Source organism: Artemia sp. Qi Xiang Cuo, chromosome 14 (assembly GCF_049724085.1).
Source record: "Artemia sp. Qi Xiang Cuo chromosome 14, ASM4972408v1, whole genome shotgun sequence".
NCBI classification, from domain to species: domain Eukaryota; kingdom Metazoa; phylum Arthropoda; class Branchiopoda; order Anostraca; family Artemiidae; genus Artemia; species Artemia sp. Qi Xiang Cuo.
Window position 1 is genome coordinate 5,907,764 of NC_142807.1, and position 17,832 is coordinate 5,925,595.

Consider the following 17,832-nt stretch of genomic DNA (forward strand, 5'->3'; position numbering starts at 1 on the left):
CTATTTGTAATAGGAAATATGTTTCGGATTCGGGGGAGGAGGAGGTTACCAAAGAAAATTATTATCTGACCGCACTTCAGCTTAATATTCAGGGTCTCTCCTCGTCAATAGATAATTTGAGACAAATTGTTTCGGATGGACAGCCTGATGTTGTCGGTTTATGTGAGACGTTTTTGGATTCTGGCAATGAAGTGCTATTGGATATCCATCGTTACAAAATGAAACATCTAAGCAGATTCAAGATGGCTGAAGGAGGTCTTGCTATGAATGTGTCTTGTAATTCGCATTATTGTTTGTGAGATCTATCATCAAGGAACTTTGAAGGTATTTTCGAGTCAAAATTTATAGAAATGACATCTAATGGTATTGATCTAATCATAGGCAATATTTATCGTTCTCCTAGTGGTGCTATTCCGTTGTTTCTTCGGAATCTTGAGGAAATACTTGACATAATACTGAAACGTCCGTGTCAGTTAATCATAATGGGTGACTTTAATATAAATTTGTTGGATTCAAACTCTTCGGCTTCAGTGGATTTTCTTTCAACCATGCTTGCCGCAAGAACTCTACCATCTACATCCATCCCCACACGGATGACTAATGTTACAGGTTCTTTGATTGACAATATCTTCTCTACGCTTAGTTTGAAGGAAAACTCAATTTTAGTTAGTGATATCTCCGATCATTTTCCAATATATTCTCGATTTAGCTTTAAACAGGGAAGAAGTAATTAGACTTTGGTGTTTGATTCCTATTCTAAGAGGTTTGTGGATGAAGAGTTCTCTCTTCGCGGATCTAAATTAGCGGACAATCTGCGAAGCAAGCTTGATCATGATAAGAATGTTTATGCTTTATTTGATTCCTTTTATGGAATCATAAAAGAGGCTTATTCTTAGCATTTGTAAAGTATCACCTTCTAATCATAGGTCTAAAAGGATTGTTCCTCTAAACCCATGGATGACATCTGGACTTCTCAAAAGCTGGAGAAGGAAGAATAATCTCTGGAGAGCTTATAAATGCGCTACACTTTCAGCAGGTGCTATTCGTCTTTGTCAATTCAAGATCTACCGGAATATATATAATTCCTTATGTAGGAAAGCCAAGTCTCTGTATTATCTAAATAATTTTGCTGCTTGTGGCAATGATATTCGTAAAACTAGGAAGGTAATAAATTCTGTACTTAACCCGGTTCTTAATCTAGCTCTTTACCTATGAGTTTGGTAATTGGTGTAAAAGTCGAAAGTGATTGGAAGGCAACTAACACCCCTTCCGCGCCCACCATTTCCCAAAAAACATCCAATCAAAATTTTGAGATAGCCATTTTGTTCAGCGTAGTTGATTTCTAGATAGAAAATATGTTTTTGAGGAGGTCACTCCCCCACAACCCTCAGGGCAAGGGTTTTAAGTTATGCCCTGGGGGAATATAAGAACGATGTTGGCACAATGTATTATTTAATACTTTTTTACCTTAGACCACGGCACTTGGTATCGACGAAGTTGTATAAAATTCGAAAAGGGCTCATTCAATTGGAAACCGGAGTGGCTTGTGCCCTTTTTAATAGTCGAAAGTCATTGGAAGGCTAACACCCCCTTCCACGCCCACCATTTCCCGAAACACATCCAATCAAAATTTTGAAACAGCCATTTTGTTCCTGGTAGTTGATTTCCAGATAGAAATTATGTTTTTGAGGAGGACAATCCCCCATAGCCCTCGGGTCAAGGGGCTTAAGTTATGCCCTGGGGGCATATAAGAACGGTGTTGGCACAATTTATTATTTATTATTGTTTTCCTTTAGACCAGGATACTTCGTATCAAAGTAATTGTCTTAGAAACTTCAAAAAGGGCTCATTCAATTGAAAATTGGAGTGGCTTGTGCCCTTTTAAATAGTCAAAAGTGATTGGAAGGCAACTAACACCCCTTCCACGCCCACCATTTCCCGAAAAACATCCAATCAATATTTTGAGATAGCTATTTTGTTCAGCGTAGTTGATTTCTAGATAGAAAATATATTTTTGAGGAGGTCACTCCCCCACAACCCTCCGGGCAAGGTTGTAAGTTATGCCCTGGGGGCATATAAGGTTTTTATAGGAGGTGTTGTCAGGGAAACTTCAAAAAACCCTCATTCGATTGGAAATTCAAAGGGCTAGTGCCCTTTTCAATAGTCGAAAGTGATTGGAGGGCAACTAACACCCCTCTCACGTCCACCTTTTCCCCAAACACATCTGATCAAAATTTTAAGATAGCCATTTTGTTCAACGTAGTTGAAAATTCTGTAAATTTGGTCTTTGAGGATGATAACCCCCCCCCCCACAGCCCTTAGGGCAAGGGCTGTAAGTTTTGCCCTGGAGCCGCTAAGGTTTCTACAGAAAATGTTGTCATAGAAACTTCAAAAACGGCTCATTCGATTGAAAATTGGAATGGCTAGTGCCCTTTTTTATAGTCGATAGTGATTGGAAGGCAACTAACACTCCTTCCACGCCCACCATTTTCCCAAACTCATCCAATCAAAATTTTGAGATAGGCTTTTTGTTCCACGCAGTTTAAAGTTCTGGAAATTATACCTTTGAGCAGGACACTCCCCCACAGTCTTCAGGGCAAAGGTTATAATTTAAGCCCTGGGGGAATATAAGTTTCTATTAAAATCTTTGTCCTAGTAACTTGAAAAATGGCTCATTTGACTGAAAATTCGAAGGTCTAGTGCCCTTTTCAATAGTTTTCTAGTGCCCTTTCGAAACGGGTGTTTTCTAATCCCCCTCTCAAGCCCACCTTTTCCCCAAACACATCCAAGAAAAATTTTAGATAGCCATTTTGTTCAGCGTCGTTGATTTACAGATAGAAATTATTTTTTTGAGGAAGATACTCCCCAACAGCCCGCAGGGCAAGGTTTGTCAGTTGTGCCCTAGGGGCATATAAGGTTTTTATAGAAAGTGTTATCGTAGAAACTTCAAAAATGCCTCGTTAGATTGGAAATTCAAAGGGCTAGTGCCATTTTTAATAATCGATAGTGGTTGGAGGGCAACTAACCTCCCTCTCACGCACACCTTTTATAACAATACATCCAATCAAAATTTTAAGATAGCCATTTTGTTCAACGTTGTTGAAAGTTCTGAAAACTAGGTCTTTGAGGATGACAACCCCCCCAAGAGCCCTCAAAGCAAGGGTGCCCTTGCTATGCCCTTGGGGCATATAAGGTTTCTATTGAACGCTTTGTTGTATAAAATTCAAAAAGGGCTCAATCGATTGGAAATTGAAATGGGTAGGACCCTTTTTAATAGTCGAAAGTGATTGGAAGGCAACTAACACCCCTTCCACGCCCACTATTTCCCCAAAAACATCCAATCGAAATTTTGAGATAGCCATTTTTTTCCACGCAGTGTAAAGTTCAGGAAATTATACCTTTGATTAGAACCCCCCCCTCAGTCTTCAGGGCAAGGGTTACAAGTTATTCCCTTGGGGCATATAAGTTTGTATTGAAAACTTTGTCGTAGAAACTTGAAAAACGGCTCACTCGATTGAAAATTCAAAGGGCTAGTGCCTTTTTTAATAGTCTCGAAAGTGATTTGAGGGCAACTAACCCCCCTCTCTCGCCCACCTTTTCCCAAACACATCCAATCAAAATTTTTTGATGCCTATTTTATTCAACGTAGTTGAAAGTTTTGGAAATTAGGTATTTAAGGATGACAACACCTCTACCCCCACAGCCCTCAGGGCAAGGGTCGTATGTTATGCCCTAGGTGTATATAAGGTTTTTAAAAAAATTGATGTTGTAGAAACTTCCAAAAAGGGCTAATTCAATTGGAAATTGAAGGGCTAGTGCCCTTTTAATAACCTTTTAAGTGATTGAAGGGTAACTAACCCTCCCTCTCACGCCCATCATTTCCCCAAACACATCCAATTAAAATTTACAGATATCCATTTTGCTCAACGTAGTCGGAAGTTCTGGAAATTAGGTCTTTTAGGATGATAACCCCATCAGAGCCCTCAGTGCAAGGGTTGTAAGTTATGCCCAGGGGGCATATAAGGTTTATATAGAAATTTGTTATAGAAATTTGAAAAAGGGGTCATTGGATTGGAAATTGAAATTGCCCTTTTTCATAGTCGAAAATGAGTGGAGAGTAACTAACCCCCCCTATCACGTCCACCATATCCACAAACATATTCAATCAAAGTTTAGAGATAGCCATTTTGTTCAACATAGTTGAAAGTTCTGGAAATTATGTATTTATTGATGACAAACCCCCCTGAGCCCCCAGGACAAAGGTTGTAAGCTATGTCCTTGGGGCAAATAAAGTTTTTATTGATAGAGTTGTCGTAAAAACTTCAAAAGGGGCTCATTCAACTGGAAAGAGGGGAGGACAGGATGACATCCTCCCCCCCAGACCTCAGGGCAAGGGTTGTAAGTTATGCCCGGGGGGGATATAAGGTATTTATTGAAAGCGTTGTCGTAGAAACTTCAAAAGGACTCATTTGATTGGAAATCGAAAGGACTAGTGCCTTTTTTAATAGTTGAAAGGGATGGGAGAACGACCAACGCCCCTCTCACGCCCACTGTTTTCCCAGACATATCCAATCAGATAGCCATTTTGTTTAACGTAGTTAAAAGTTCTAAAAATTAGGTCTTAGAGGATGGCAACCACCTTCACAGCCCTTTGGGTAAAGGTATAAATAAAATTTGCACTTTACTGAAAAAAATACAAATGAATGTGCATTGTCAGTTTAATATACAAATACTGATATTTATTAATCAAAATGTTAAAATTTTTTGATTTATTAAAGTTATAAAAGTAAAAACATTTATATTTTTTCATTAAAGAGCAAATTTTATTCCTGCCTTGGGAAGGCATATGGGTTTTAATCCTAAATTATGTTAATTTCTTCTCGTTTTCAGTTTGAATCGGTTATTTATTGTAATTTCTGTTCGTTTTTGGTTTCACTTATTCATCGATGCTGATTTGTGGTAGTTTCACGCTTGGTAGATTATTTGGTTTTATTTTTGCTCTTTTTTTTGTTGAATGGAGTTCTTTACTTTTCTTTGAAAAACTTATTTTGTGAAAAAGTTTTTTCAGTTAATCCTACAAAATAAACTGTTAACATAGACATTTATTTTATCCAAAAATGACTGGGCCACTGCAAATCAGGGTTTTCAGCCGATTTGTGATGAAAAATAACAATTCTAGTCAAAAAAGGCCGAGAAGCTATTGTGTGAAAATTCTGAAATAGTTAAATGATTTGGAATTTCAAAAAATCTTTACTCATCTTGAACTTCCAGTTTCAGAGGCAGCAATGCCGCATGGGGCGCGTTCGTTCCTAAAAGGTGCTGCTAATCCTACAAGATAAACTGTTTACTTTGACATTTATTTTAGTAAAAAGAGACCGCGTCGCTGCAAAGCAGGGTTTTCAGCTGACTTGTGATGCAAAAACAAGAATTCTAGTCAAAAGAAGGCCGAGAAGCTATTATGTGAAAATTCCGAAATAGTCAAATGATTTGGAATTTCAAAAAATCTTTACGCATCTTGAACTTCCAGTTTCAGAGGCAGCAATGCCGCATGGGGCGCATTCGTTCCTAAAAGGTGCTGCTAATCCTACAAGATAAACTGTTTACTTTGACATTTATTTTAGTAAAAAGAGACCGCGCCACTGCAAAGCAGCGTTTTCAGCTGACTTGTGATACAAAAACAAGAATTCTAGTCGAAAGAAGGGCAAAGAGCTAGTGTCTTAAAATTCTGAGAAAGTCAAATGATTTAGAATTATCGAAAATCTATACGCATATTGAGCCTCCTGTTTCAGAGGCAGCAATGTCGAACGGGGCACGTTCATTTCTAAAAGGTGCTGCTAATCCTACAAAATAAACTGTTTACTTTGACATTTATTTTAGTAAAAAGAGACCGCGCCGCTGCAAAGCAGCGTTTTCAGCTGACTTGTGATACAAAAACAAGAATTCTAGTCGAAAGAAGGACAAAGAGCTAGTGTCTTAAAATTCTGAGATAGTCAAATGATTTAGAATTATCGAAAATCTATACGCATATTGAGCCTCCTGTTTCAGAGGCAGCAATGCTGCACGGGGCACGTTCGTTCCTAAAAGGTGCTGCTAATCCTACAAGATAAACTGTTTACTTTGACATTTATTTTAGTAAAAAGAGACCGCGCCGCTGCAAAGCAGCGTTTTCAGCTGACTTGTGATACAAAAACAAGAATTCTAGTCGAAAGAAGGGCAAAGAGCTATTGTCTTAAAATTCTGAGATAGTCAAATGATTTAGAATTATCGAAAATCTATGTGCATATTGAGCCTCCTGTTTCAGAGGCAGCAATGATGCACGGGGCACGTTCGTTCCTAAAAGGTGCTGCTATTCCTACAAGATAAACTGTTTACTTTGACATTTATTTTAGTAAAAAGAGACCGCGCCGCTGCAAAGCAGCGTTTTCAGCTGACTTGTGATACAAAAACAAGAATTCTAGTCGAAAGAAGGACAAAGAGCTAGTGTCTTAAAATTCTGAGATAGTCAAATGATTTAGAATTATCGAAAATCTATACGCATATTGAGCCTCCTGTTTCAGAGGCAGCAATGCTGCACGGGGCACGTTTGTTTCTAAAAGGTGCTGCTAATCTACAATTTAAACTGTTTACATATAAATTTATTTTAGCAAAAAAAGACTATGTTACTGCAAAGCAGCGTTTTCATGCTATTTGTGGTACAAAAACACAATTCTAGCCAAAAGAAGACTGAAAGCAATTTCGTAAAATTACTGAGATACTCAACTGATATAGTTTTACTTATGATCCATTAACAAACTGATCATCAATTTTCAGAGGCAGCAATGTCGTGCAGTGGAGGGGGGATGTACTTTGGACCCAAAGAAAAGAGATATTTTCATTAAAAGCTCTCAAAATAATAAAATAGAGCCTAAAAATTTAGCTCTATTATCAACCCTCCCTCCCTGGAATAGCTTGTTAGGACCCCTACCTTTCTTCTATTCACGCATGTTTTTTTCCTTTCGTATCAGAAATACTTAAATATGACATAAGTTTGCATCTAATATCAACGTTGCCCGTCTGAAAATGATTGCTAGGATGTATTTTTCTTTAATTCATGGTTCTTTTTGCTTGTACTTTATTGTTTATTAAATAAAAAAAACAAGTTTTTTTTAACTGAAAGTAAGGAGCGACATTAAAACTTAAAACGAACAGAAATTATTCCGTATATAAAAGGGGCTGTCCCCTCCTCAACACCTCGCTCTTTACGCTAAAGTTTTTTATTGTTTAAAAAAATAGAGTTGTGAGAAAGAGTCAAACTTTAGCATAAAGAGCAAGGCGTTGAGGAGGGGACAGCCCCTTTCATATATGGGATAAATTCTGTTAGTTTTAAGTTTTAATGTCGCTCCTTACTTTCAGTTAAAAAAACTTTTTTTTTTATTTAATTTCTGAACGTTTTTGAATAAACGCAGGTTTTGATCTGGGCTCACAGTACATGAATAATTAAAACAAAATTTTCATATTAATTTACTTTTATTTGGTTAAATGGCTTTCTCGAAACTTGTTTCATTTTATTTACGAACGTTTTTATTAGTAATAAATATACGCAACTTACGAATTAACTTACGTAACGAACTTCTATATACATATATTTTTAATACGTATATTAGGGGGTTCGCCCCCTAGTCAATACCTTGCTCTTTAAGCGAAAGTTTGAATTTTGTTCCAATTCTTTAAAACTGACCGCTTAATCAACAAATGCCGTTAATTAGAATAAATAGCTTTTATGAAAGTATTAAAAAATCTCTGGCTTAAAGAGTGAGGTATTGACAAGGGGTGATCCCAATCATATATGTAATATTTTCTGTTCGTTTAAAGTTTTGATGTTGCTGCTGTTGCAGTTGAAAAACTTGTTTTTTTATATTTAATTTCTGATCTTTTTTTAAATAATGCTGGGAAGTCCGGCGCCCCCCTCATAGCAGTGTCCCTTCCCCCATGAAAACTTCCTTCATGGAAAGATCCTCCTACATAACCCCCCACCCCCCCCCCCACTACCAGGAAAAATCTCCCCTGAAAACGTCTGTACTGTATACTTCCCAATAACCAATACTATATGTTAACATTGGGTAAAGTTCATAACTTTCAGCCCTCCTCCCGGGAACTTCGGGGGATTAAGTCATCCTAAAAGACATACTTATAATATTTTCGAACATGCTGAACAAAATGGCTATCTCAAAATTTTGATCAGGTGACTTTGGGAAAAAAAATGAGCGTGGGAGGAGGCCTAGTTGCCCTCCATTTTTTTGGTCACAAAAGGGGCACTATAACTTTTAATTTCAATTCCAATGAGTCCTCCCACGATATTCTAGGACCATTGGATCGATATGATCACCCCTGGGGAAAAAAACAACAAATAAACGCGCATCCGTGATCTTTCTTCTGGCAAAAAATACAAAATTCCACATTTTTGAAGATAGGAGCTTGAAACTTCTATAGTAGGGTTCACAGAGATGTCACTAAAAAGCAAATTGAGAATTGAAGACCGATTTCGATACTTCCATAGTTTTCGAAACTGTTAGAAAAAGTTTTTCATAAATGTCTATATAGTTTCATACAGGCAAATGGTTTGCTGAGTGAGACCCAATTCGTATTTTGCAAAGGGCACTCGACAACGAATGCCTTGCAACAACTTATGAAATCAATTAACAGTGGTATGGACAGAGGTAAAACACCTTTGTCTGTATATATACAATTCTTAAAGCATTCGATGCAGTTGATTTTCAAACGCTACGAAGTCGGATGGAGTCGTTAGGTGTCAGCGGAAAGTGCTTAAATTGGTTTGAAATTTATTTGACAGGGAGATCCCTCAATGTACTGTAGAATGATGTGCACTCAGCAGCATTTCCTGTGACGTGTGGAGTACCACAAGGATCAGTGTTAGTTCTGCTGCTTTACCTGATCTATGTTGATCTCACGCGTCTTTATTTGAAAAATGTGTGTCTAACCTCGTTTGATGATGATACCGTTTTGACTGTGGTTGCCTCATCTGTGAAGGACCTGGTGAGAAAATCGAATCTCGCATTGGAAAGACTGGAAATTTTCCCTTCATTAAGTTTATTGTGTATAAATGTTCGCCATAAATTTTTAATGACGTTCTGTAGAGCTGATACACCACCAGATGTGTCTGGCCAGGTGACTTTATGTGGTAATCCAGTTCAGCAAGTTGATTATATCCGCTACCTTGGTTTTTATCTTGATTGCCATCTGACATGCAAATGCCACAGTGACGCAATTTTATCCAAAATTACCCGTGGGGTAGGCCTACTTTGACGTCTGCAGCACTTTCTCCCTCAAGGAATAATTCTAAAACTATACATTATTCGTTGGTTTATCCATATATCTCTTGCAGTTGCCTCCTATGGAGCAGTAACTTCTTATGCAACTATAGAAGAGTTTAAGTTCTACAAAATAAAGCTATTAGAAAAATCGGTAAGTATATTCAGGATGTACCTGACACTTTTGCTTGTTTTAGGTCCCTGAAACTCTTTAATGTCATTCAGATAAGAGATTACCAAGCTGCTGTATTTGTGTTTCAGTGTAAGAATGGTTTAACCCCTGATGTTTTTAAGAGTTTTTACCAAATTAATAGTGACCTGCATAATTGTGGAACTAGACAAAGTGATAATATAGTTGTTGACTTGAGTCGTGGTACCAGGTCTTCATTTTCAATGAAATACCTGGATCCATCTCTATGAAATGAGCTATCATTGAGTATTAGGGCGGCGTAACATGTACCTAAGTTTAAAAAGAATTTAAAAGGTTTTTTTTAAGGGGAATTCGTTAAATTCTATTATGGCTGGTAGAATGGGTAGAGGAGAAAGAGAAGCTGGAGAGGTAAGGGTGGGCTGGGAAGGTAAGGATGAACAGTCGCTAAGGTGGGTTAGGGAGGGCAGGATGGGGTAGGGGAGGGGGAGTTAAGCATTGAAGAGTGATGGAGACTGGATTTGTTATTGTTATTTTATTTTATATTTTATTTATCTATTATCATTTTGAACTCTGTTATTTATTTATTGATCTATTTTTTCATGTATGTATAGGTTTAAGTTTATTTATCTTTGGTTTATTTATAATAGTTTTAGTTAAATAGTTAAGGTTTAAGTAAACTGTCGAGTTAATAGGTAAGTAGTTACGTGGACTTTCGTGCGATCGCAAACCTTCATAGGTTTTCTCGAGCGCGAAAGTGTTTTTAATTTATTTATTTGTTTGTGAATGTGGATTAATAAACCTATGAACTAACTTATGAGCTTATAAACTTATTCTCTCTGAAGATATTTTTATACCAATCTCTAGGGGAGGGGGGGTCTCGTGTACAAATATGCTTTTCCGTGTGTTATCGATAAGTATACTGGATATAAATCTTGATGCAATATTTGATGACGAATAGAAATGCTGGAAAGAAATTAAAATGTTTAAAATGGTCTAAAAATAATACAAAACCTATTAAAACTAACTAAAATCCATACAAAACTCAACCGACGATAAAATCAACCAAAAAGGAGTCGAGATCGTGAATTTTGTCATTACAATAACTTTCGATTCGATTTTCCTCCCTTTTGACATTCCTATTTGATATTCTAAATAATTTAAGGAAGTTTTGCAGTTGGGAAATATTATGTCTGTATTCTATATACCGTACTATAGTGTATTACAGGTAATTACTTGGTAAAAAAAAATGTCTTCCTAATTTGGTAACTGAGATAAATGAGTACTTGAACAAGGTTTAGATCTTACTCATCCATCTAATCTTCTAGGACAAAACAGTACATTGAACCGAATAGTCCGAAAATCAAGTCCGAAATAGAGCAAAATCAGCATTAATAAGTGTAAATCATTGTCACAAAACCAAGCCATAACACCTTAAGTCTACAAAATTGAATATTCCCCAAGTCTACATTTTATGTTTATACTCTATACTGAATATCAAAATTAAATCCTAATCTGTATTCTATATATAATTTTTGTTAATATTCACCATATTGTATTCTATTTGTTGAATTTACCTCAATCTTGTAATCTTTGGGATCACAGGTTATCCATTTTCTAGTAAATGTCAAAAGTAAGGAGTTGTTGTGCCTTGAGTACTGAAATCCCTCACAATCTTGTTGGTCATCCACTGCCAAAGTACTATTCTCAAAGACTCGAGTATCCTGTAAAAAGATTATGAAACAAATAGAAAATAAAATAGTAAAACAAAGATTTCATCGTCGAAACTGAGACTAAACTATACGAATAAGGAATACAGTTATTTTACAAAGTTAACTCCTTAAGGTAAGCTGAACAGTTTATATTTTTTGCTATTTTTACCAATGCGTTTTTAAAGTGTTATTATAAATAGAAGGGGTGCCAATTTACCGGATGTACTAATGCTGAAAGAGCGAACTTCTTGACACTGACGTGCTGAATTATATTCTTAAGTGCATCTTATATTAATAATGAAACATTCCTAATGATAGAGAACTTTTACTAACTCAAAAGTAAACTATCCATCTTTGAAAATGCTATCTATCTTTTAGCAATTGATTAAAAAACTTTTGCCACAAAAAAAGTTTTTCAAAGAAAAGTAAAGAACTCCTTTAAACAAAAAATGAGCAGAAATAAAATCAAATAATCTAACAAGCATGAAACTACCACAAATCAGCATCGTTAAATAAATAAAATCCAAAACAAACAGAAATTACAATAACGAGTCTACTAAGAAGACTGGTGACATCTCGGCAGTGCACAAGGTTAACTCGTTGTAGAAGTACCCCATATAGTCTAATGTCTTTTATGAAAGTAAGATGTGCGTCCTTACCTAATAGATTTTCTCTTGTAGTCTGGAGGCCAACAGCTCTGAGGAAGTCTTCAACAAGCTGAGATCCCGGACCAAATCATTAAGCTTACATTGTGAAAAGGGCTGCAGACTATCTTGTGCTTTATACTCCTCTTCTGTATATCCTCCCTCATCTGCGCTGGTGGCCTTACTGTCACTGTTGGAAAGCTCTGTGAACGCTGGTATAGGAATTTTTTACAATGAGCAACTGGACGGTGGGCAGACAAAATGTCGAGGTACTGGAGGCTCTGTCAATTCTTCTGGTAGATGCCAGTAGTATTGATGGCACAAAAGCAACAATCCGATGCATAGTCTAACGGCTCCCTCCAAACCATTGGAATTTCAACCTTCAGTGAAGTTTTCACGTCCTTTGTCAGCTGCTGCAGGTATTCCACACACGTCTTGCAGACCATGTACGGTGCCCAGGACTTATCTTGGTCACCCAGTTTGACTTCAAAGTAAGCCTCGTAACCGTCATTTTCGAAATAAGTGAAATAATAAATTGATATTTACGGACTATTTTACCATTTGGATATATTTACTCACTCATATAAGGTCATCTATTATTTTACTATCTTTTTAATTTGGTTTGATAATCTGATTATAATTCAATTTTGCTAATAAGCGATCAGAAGAAGGAGTTTCTTGTCGCAAGGGCCGTTGTACCTGCCGGGAGTGTTACTCCCTTAAACTGCGGGGACCTGGTAGCAGGAAACCTACGCTTCCTTTCCTTATTGGTATCTGGTTCTTATGATACGTACAGAGAATAATAAATAATGGACTTATTTTTTCGCCAGTTTTAAATTTTTTGCAGTTTAACAATGATAATAGAGTGAATGAAAACAAAATACTGCAATTTGGAAAGAAGTTTTTTCTGGACCTGCCGAGTGAAATCGAAGCTAAAAAATTCTTCTACGATGCGGCCATACCTGGGACTGAGCTTCTAAGAAGACAGTGGTCAAAGGCTTTGGAAAGCCATCTGAAGGATATGTTAGGTATATTCGAGAAAGCTGACAAGGAAGACATAGACATGCCGATGTTGTAATTAGTTCTCCAAATAATGTACCTATCATTCCTGCCTTGGTTTATTCGAGTTTGAACGCGAAATTGAATAGAATGGAACACTTCCTAAAGACTGTTTCAAGTAAGTTCGATTCGTATGATAATCACTCTTCACCACTGCCTGCCCGTGCAACGCCGCCAACTGATTCGCACACCACTGTTGTTGTCTCTAAAGTGCCACAAACACTAAATGACCCGATAAAACGCAAAGAAGTACTTGATAAAGTGAGCTGTCATGATGCAGTTACCAAGCTGAGTTTGCGAGGTGACAAATGGCTAATCAATGTTAAAAAATCTGCTGCTGAAGAATTCAAAGACTTTATTTCAGTAATTTTAGCAGAATTTCCATCCAAGGTGGTCACTAAACGGTTTTTCGGGATAGTCAGAGGAATATCGAAGGAATTAGACCTCTCATTCCTTCAAGGATATCCAGGTGTGGTGGAAGCTATATGGCTCAGTGACACTGGCACGGTTAAGCTTGAGTTTTGTGACTCCATGTCAAAAGCCAAGGCTATGCAAAACGGTGTTAACCTTGGATATGAATATTTATTTTTGAAAGAATATCTGTCGGCACCTCGGTGCTGTCTAAAATGCCATTCGCTAGACCATAAAGTAGCTGATTGTGCAAGTTTGGTTGCGAAGTGTGCGCGCTGTGCGGGCCCTCATATCTCCACCAAGGATTCTCCCTGCCAGCTTGATGCAAGATGTGCCAATTGTGGGGAAAATCATCTCTCCTTTAGTCTTAGATGCAAAGTGCTGAGAGATATCATTGCCGAGAAGAAATGATTGTGCCTGTTTCGATTATTTCGCTTAATATAAATGGTACTCGTTTAAAGGAGCATTTCATTGATGAATTGTGTGACCAATTTGACATAGTATGCCTTCAAAAACACCTCCTGACTTCTACTAGTATAAACGTGTTAAAAAGACGTCGCAATCATTACGTTTTTACAACTATTGCTGAGGTCAATTTTGGTAAACCTTCTGGAGGCCTCGCATGCATTGTTAAGAATAACCTGAGTTTTCTCTCTCCAGTGTGTTTTCACAGTGATAAATTCATTCTTGTGGTTTGGTTCAGTAATACTGTGCTGATAAATGTGTATCTCCCGTGTAACAAAAAAACTATTTCCGCTTTAAACGCGTATATGAAAGCCTCGGCACATTTTAAGGCTATTCTTGCGTCTGTTGTATCGACTGGTTATGATTTCATAGTGGTTGGTGACTTCAACACAGATATTACAAGTCAGTCAGTTCGATCTGATATAGTCCTTGATGCTTTTTCTGCTTATAAAATAGTTGAGAAAAGTGTTGATTATTCATATATTCACCAATCTGGAAGTTTGTCTAACATTGACCATTTAGTTTCCTCACCAAATATTAATGTATCGACTGTTCTCGTTCATGAAGACTATCGTGATATTGACCACCTCCCGATTTCGTTCTCTGCTTCAGCAGTCGCTTCCCGTTCTACTAGGCCATTTACACAAAGTTCCAAGTGGTTTTACAGGAATAACTGGAATAGAGCTAATTTTGCACTTTATGTTACTACGTTGTCCGTGTTATTGGGTTCTTTAAATGTTCCTTACCATTTGTTTCAAGTTACTGACCGTTTCTCAAATGATAAGCAGTCTCTAAATGATTATTATGATTAAATAATTTGGTACTTAAAACAAACAGAGGTCACTGCTGTTCCCCTAGAAAAGATTAACGCTAAAACTAGAAAACCAGAATGGGTCTTGGGCCCGCAATTAAAAGTTGTAAAGAATAAAGCTAAGCTTTGGCTACGAATATGGGTGTCTTGCGGTCGGCCAAATCGAGGAATTGTCTTCGATCTGAAGTATAGTACCAAGCATACTTATAAAAAACGTTTACGGCAGTCTAGGGTATCTGGTTTTGATTTTCCTGCGTCGAGAAAGGAGTGGTCTCATGTTATGAATTCGGATTTGCTTAGTAGTGATTTTTCTGAAAGTCCTATAGCATTTCACACTTGGGTGTACTATTATAATGATATTTTAGGCAAGGTGAACCGGGAAGTTGAAAAGTTTTTTAGTAACCTTCTTGAGTCGTGTTTGCCTAATCATATTTCTCAGAGTAATGTATTACCAGTTTCTACTGTTGATATTAGTCAAGCTATTAAGAACATGCAATCTAGCTCTGTTGATCAAGACGGAATTTCGTCTTATCATCTAAAAGTATTTTGCCCAACTTTGACAGATCATCTTCAGCTACTGCTTCAGATGTGTTTATCTACTTCTATGGTTCCCGACAGTTTTCTCTGTGGCATAGTCACCTTGGTTTTGAAGCGTGGAAAAACTTCGTCAGAGTGTAGTTCTTATCGACCAATTACTGTTTCGTGCACTCTTAGCGAAGTTTTTGAATATATTCTTCTCCCTTTCATTTCAAAAAATGTTAATTTTGGTGAAAACAAATTTGGCTTTCAAAAAAGACTGGGATGTCAGCACACCCATCGTGTTCTAGCTTCCCTCCTGTTGCAATCTGTTAATGATAAATCTCCTCTTCATATATGTGCTCTTGATCTTTCGAAAGCTTTCGATAGTATAGTCCACTCACATGCAATTTATTCCCTTTTTTCCAACAATATTAACCTTTCTATTGTTGTTTTGTTACGGTACTGGTATTCGAATTCTTTTATTCGGGTAAAATGTGATGGAGTAGTTTCTGATTCAAAGGTGTTTCTTTGGCGTGGGGTCTGTCAAGTTGGTGTGTTTTTTCCAACTATTTTTTAGTCATGTATTGTTCCTATTCTTTTATCCTTGCCTTAGACTTTCATTTCTGATGGAATTAATTTCTCGTATCTCGCTTATGCGGACGATGTTCTCCTTGTCAGTCGTTCTAGGGCTGCACTCTCACATTCTGTCAGCTGGATCTCAGACCAGTTCAGACGGATTGGGTTTATGTTGAAAGTTGATAAGTGCGAATATGTTTCATTTAATTTGAGTGCGAGTCGCCCTCTTAATTGTGTTTTTTCTCTATTCCCTGTGTCTCTTCTTTTCCGTGGCTTGGTCTTCACATTACTAATAATCTCAAAACACTTCCGGCTCTGACAGTTTATAATGCAAAAAAAAAAAAAAAAAAAAAAATTCAGATTGTATATTCAAAAATTTTTGCAAAAAGAGGGAGGGACAATAGAATAGCCCTGGGGAAATTTTATTCTTCATTTTGCGATCATTCTATTCTTTTTTTTTAACTGGGTTTCTTCCAATTCTAAATCCTAAAGATCTCAAATCTGTCAGGATTTATTATTTTAAATTTTCTCGGTACCTTCTGTGCCTCTCTCCGTGGTTCCGGAACCAGCATCTAACATCGCGATTCGGCCTCCCTGATTTACGGGAAAAAGTGACTGTGCTTGCGGGAAAGCTGTCGTTGTCTGCAGGTCTTACTGCACATCATAATTTACGTCGTCTTATTAAATAATTGTTAAATGTGCGAGTTTGCTTTTTGTTTGTTTGTTTTTTGTTTTTTTTATGTACTCCGCTTCTTTTTTATAGTGGGTAATAAATAAATTATTATATATATATATATATATATATATATATATATATATATATATATATATATATATATATATATATATATATATATATATATATATATATATATATATATATATATATATATATATATATATAATATATATATATATATATATAGATAGATCGTGTATTTCAAAAGCCCAAGAGCCATATACACACAAAAATTATAAAAAATAGAAAAATTACAACAGAGCAAATTACGAAACACACATTAACATGATACATAGCGAGAAATATCTTCTGGTAAATTACCAAAAAAATAACTTTAATTCCATATAATTAATAATAATTAATTGTAAAAACATTTCCTTTTTTCTAATCCCTTCTCTATGTACGCGCCAATACGAAATATTGTGGTTGGATTACTACTTTGTAAGATTTTTGAAAGCAGCAAAACAATCCCATGTAAGTAATTTTCCCTTAAATCAGAGAGCACCGGGCACTTTCGGAGAAAATGGTCCAAATCTTCGTCCTCATCCCTACAAAGAGGACACACATACCGACCATCAGGGGGATAGCCCCTGTCGAACACCATTTGTCTGCTCTGGATTGGAAGGCAATTCGCCCTATGCTGAATCCATCGACATAAAATCATAGCCGGTAAATTGAATTTAAAATAAATTTCCTCTCCAAAACTAGGTTTAACCTGATTTTAATGATTCAATGTCGCAGAATTTAAAACCAGCCCTTGCCAATACTGAATTTCTTGACCCTCTAAGATAAATCTTACCTGGCTTACTAAATTTGTTGGTAGATCAGGGGAACCAAGACCGTCTTTCCATAAGTAAGCCATTCCCACTCTTACTAGTAATGACCTAATTTGGGATGGCCACGACGTTTTCGAACCATAGCTCAACATCTGATAATAAGCAGCACTTACTAGTCTATCTTCATTACACCTAATGATCTTCAACCAAAATCTAAGCATCAAAATAGACCTACGTAGTTTTAACGAAAACAGGCCCATATCACCTTTCAGAACCTTTGAATGAGTTGTCTGATGTAATCCAAACAATCTTTCATAATACTGGAGCTGGAGGGACTCCAACTTCTGTGCCGCTTCTCCGCCCCAAATCTCCGCTCCATATTCTAATACTGGTAAAATTTTTGTATTAAATATTCTTTTATCCATTTTTGGTTTTTAATTCCCATTATCGTCGGATTTCTAAAAATTGCAGACATGGCCACTTTACATCTATTAATTAGTTCATCAACATGACTCTTTAAACGTCTATTTTCTTATAAAACAAATCCTAAATATTTTATTCTTTTACTTACTTTCAGATCCGTATTATTAAATTTAAATTTATAATTATCTTCGCTACTTGTTTTCCTTTTTTTTAAAATAACAACTTCACTCTTTTCAACATT

The 17,832-nt window shown here is 36.6% G+C and overlaps 1 protein-coding gene across 1 annotated transcript in view; it reads right to left on the minus strand.

The window, feature by feature from the left end:
- Tbh (Tyramine beta hydroxylase) overlaps positions 1-17,832 on the minus strand; it is a 212,542-nt gene that overhangs the window by 179,834 nt on the left and 14,876 nt on the right. Inside the window, exon 2 of the mRNA XM_089100600.1 lies at positions 11,034-11,180. Coding sequence (XP_088956726.1) covers positions 11,034-11,180 — 147 coding nt within the window. The remainder of the gene's footprint in view (positions 1-11,033; positions 11,181-17,832) is intronic.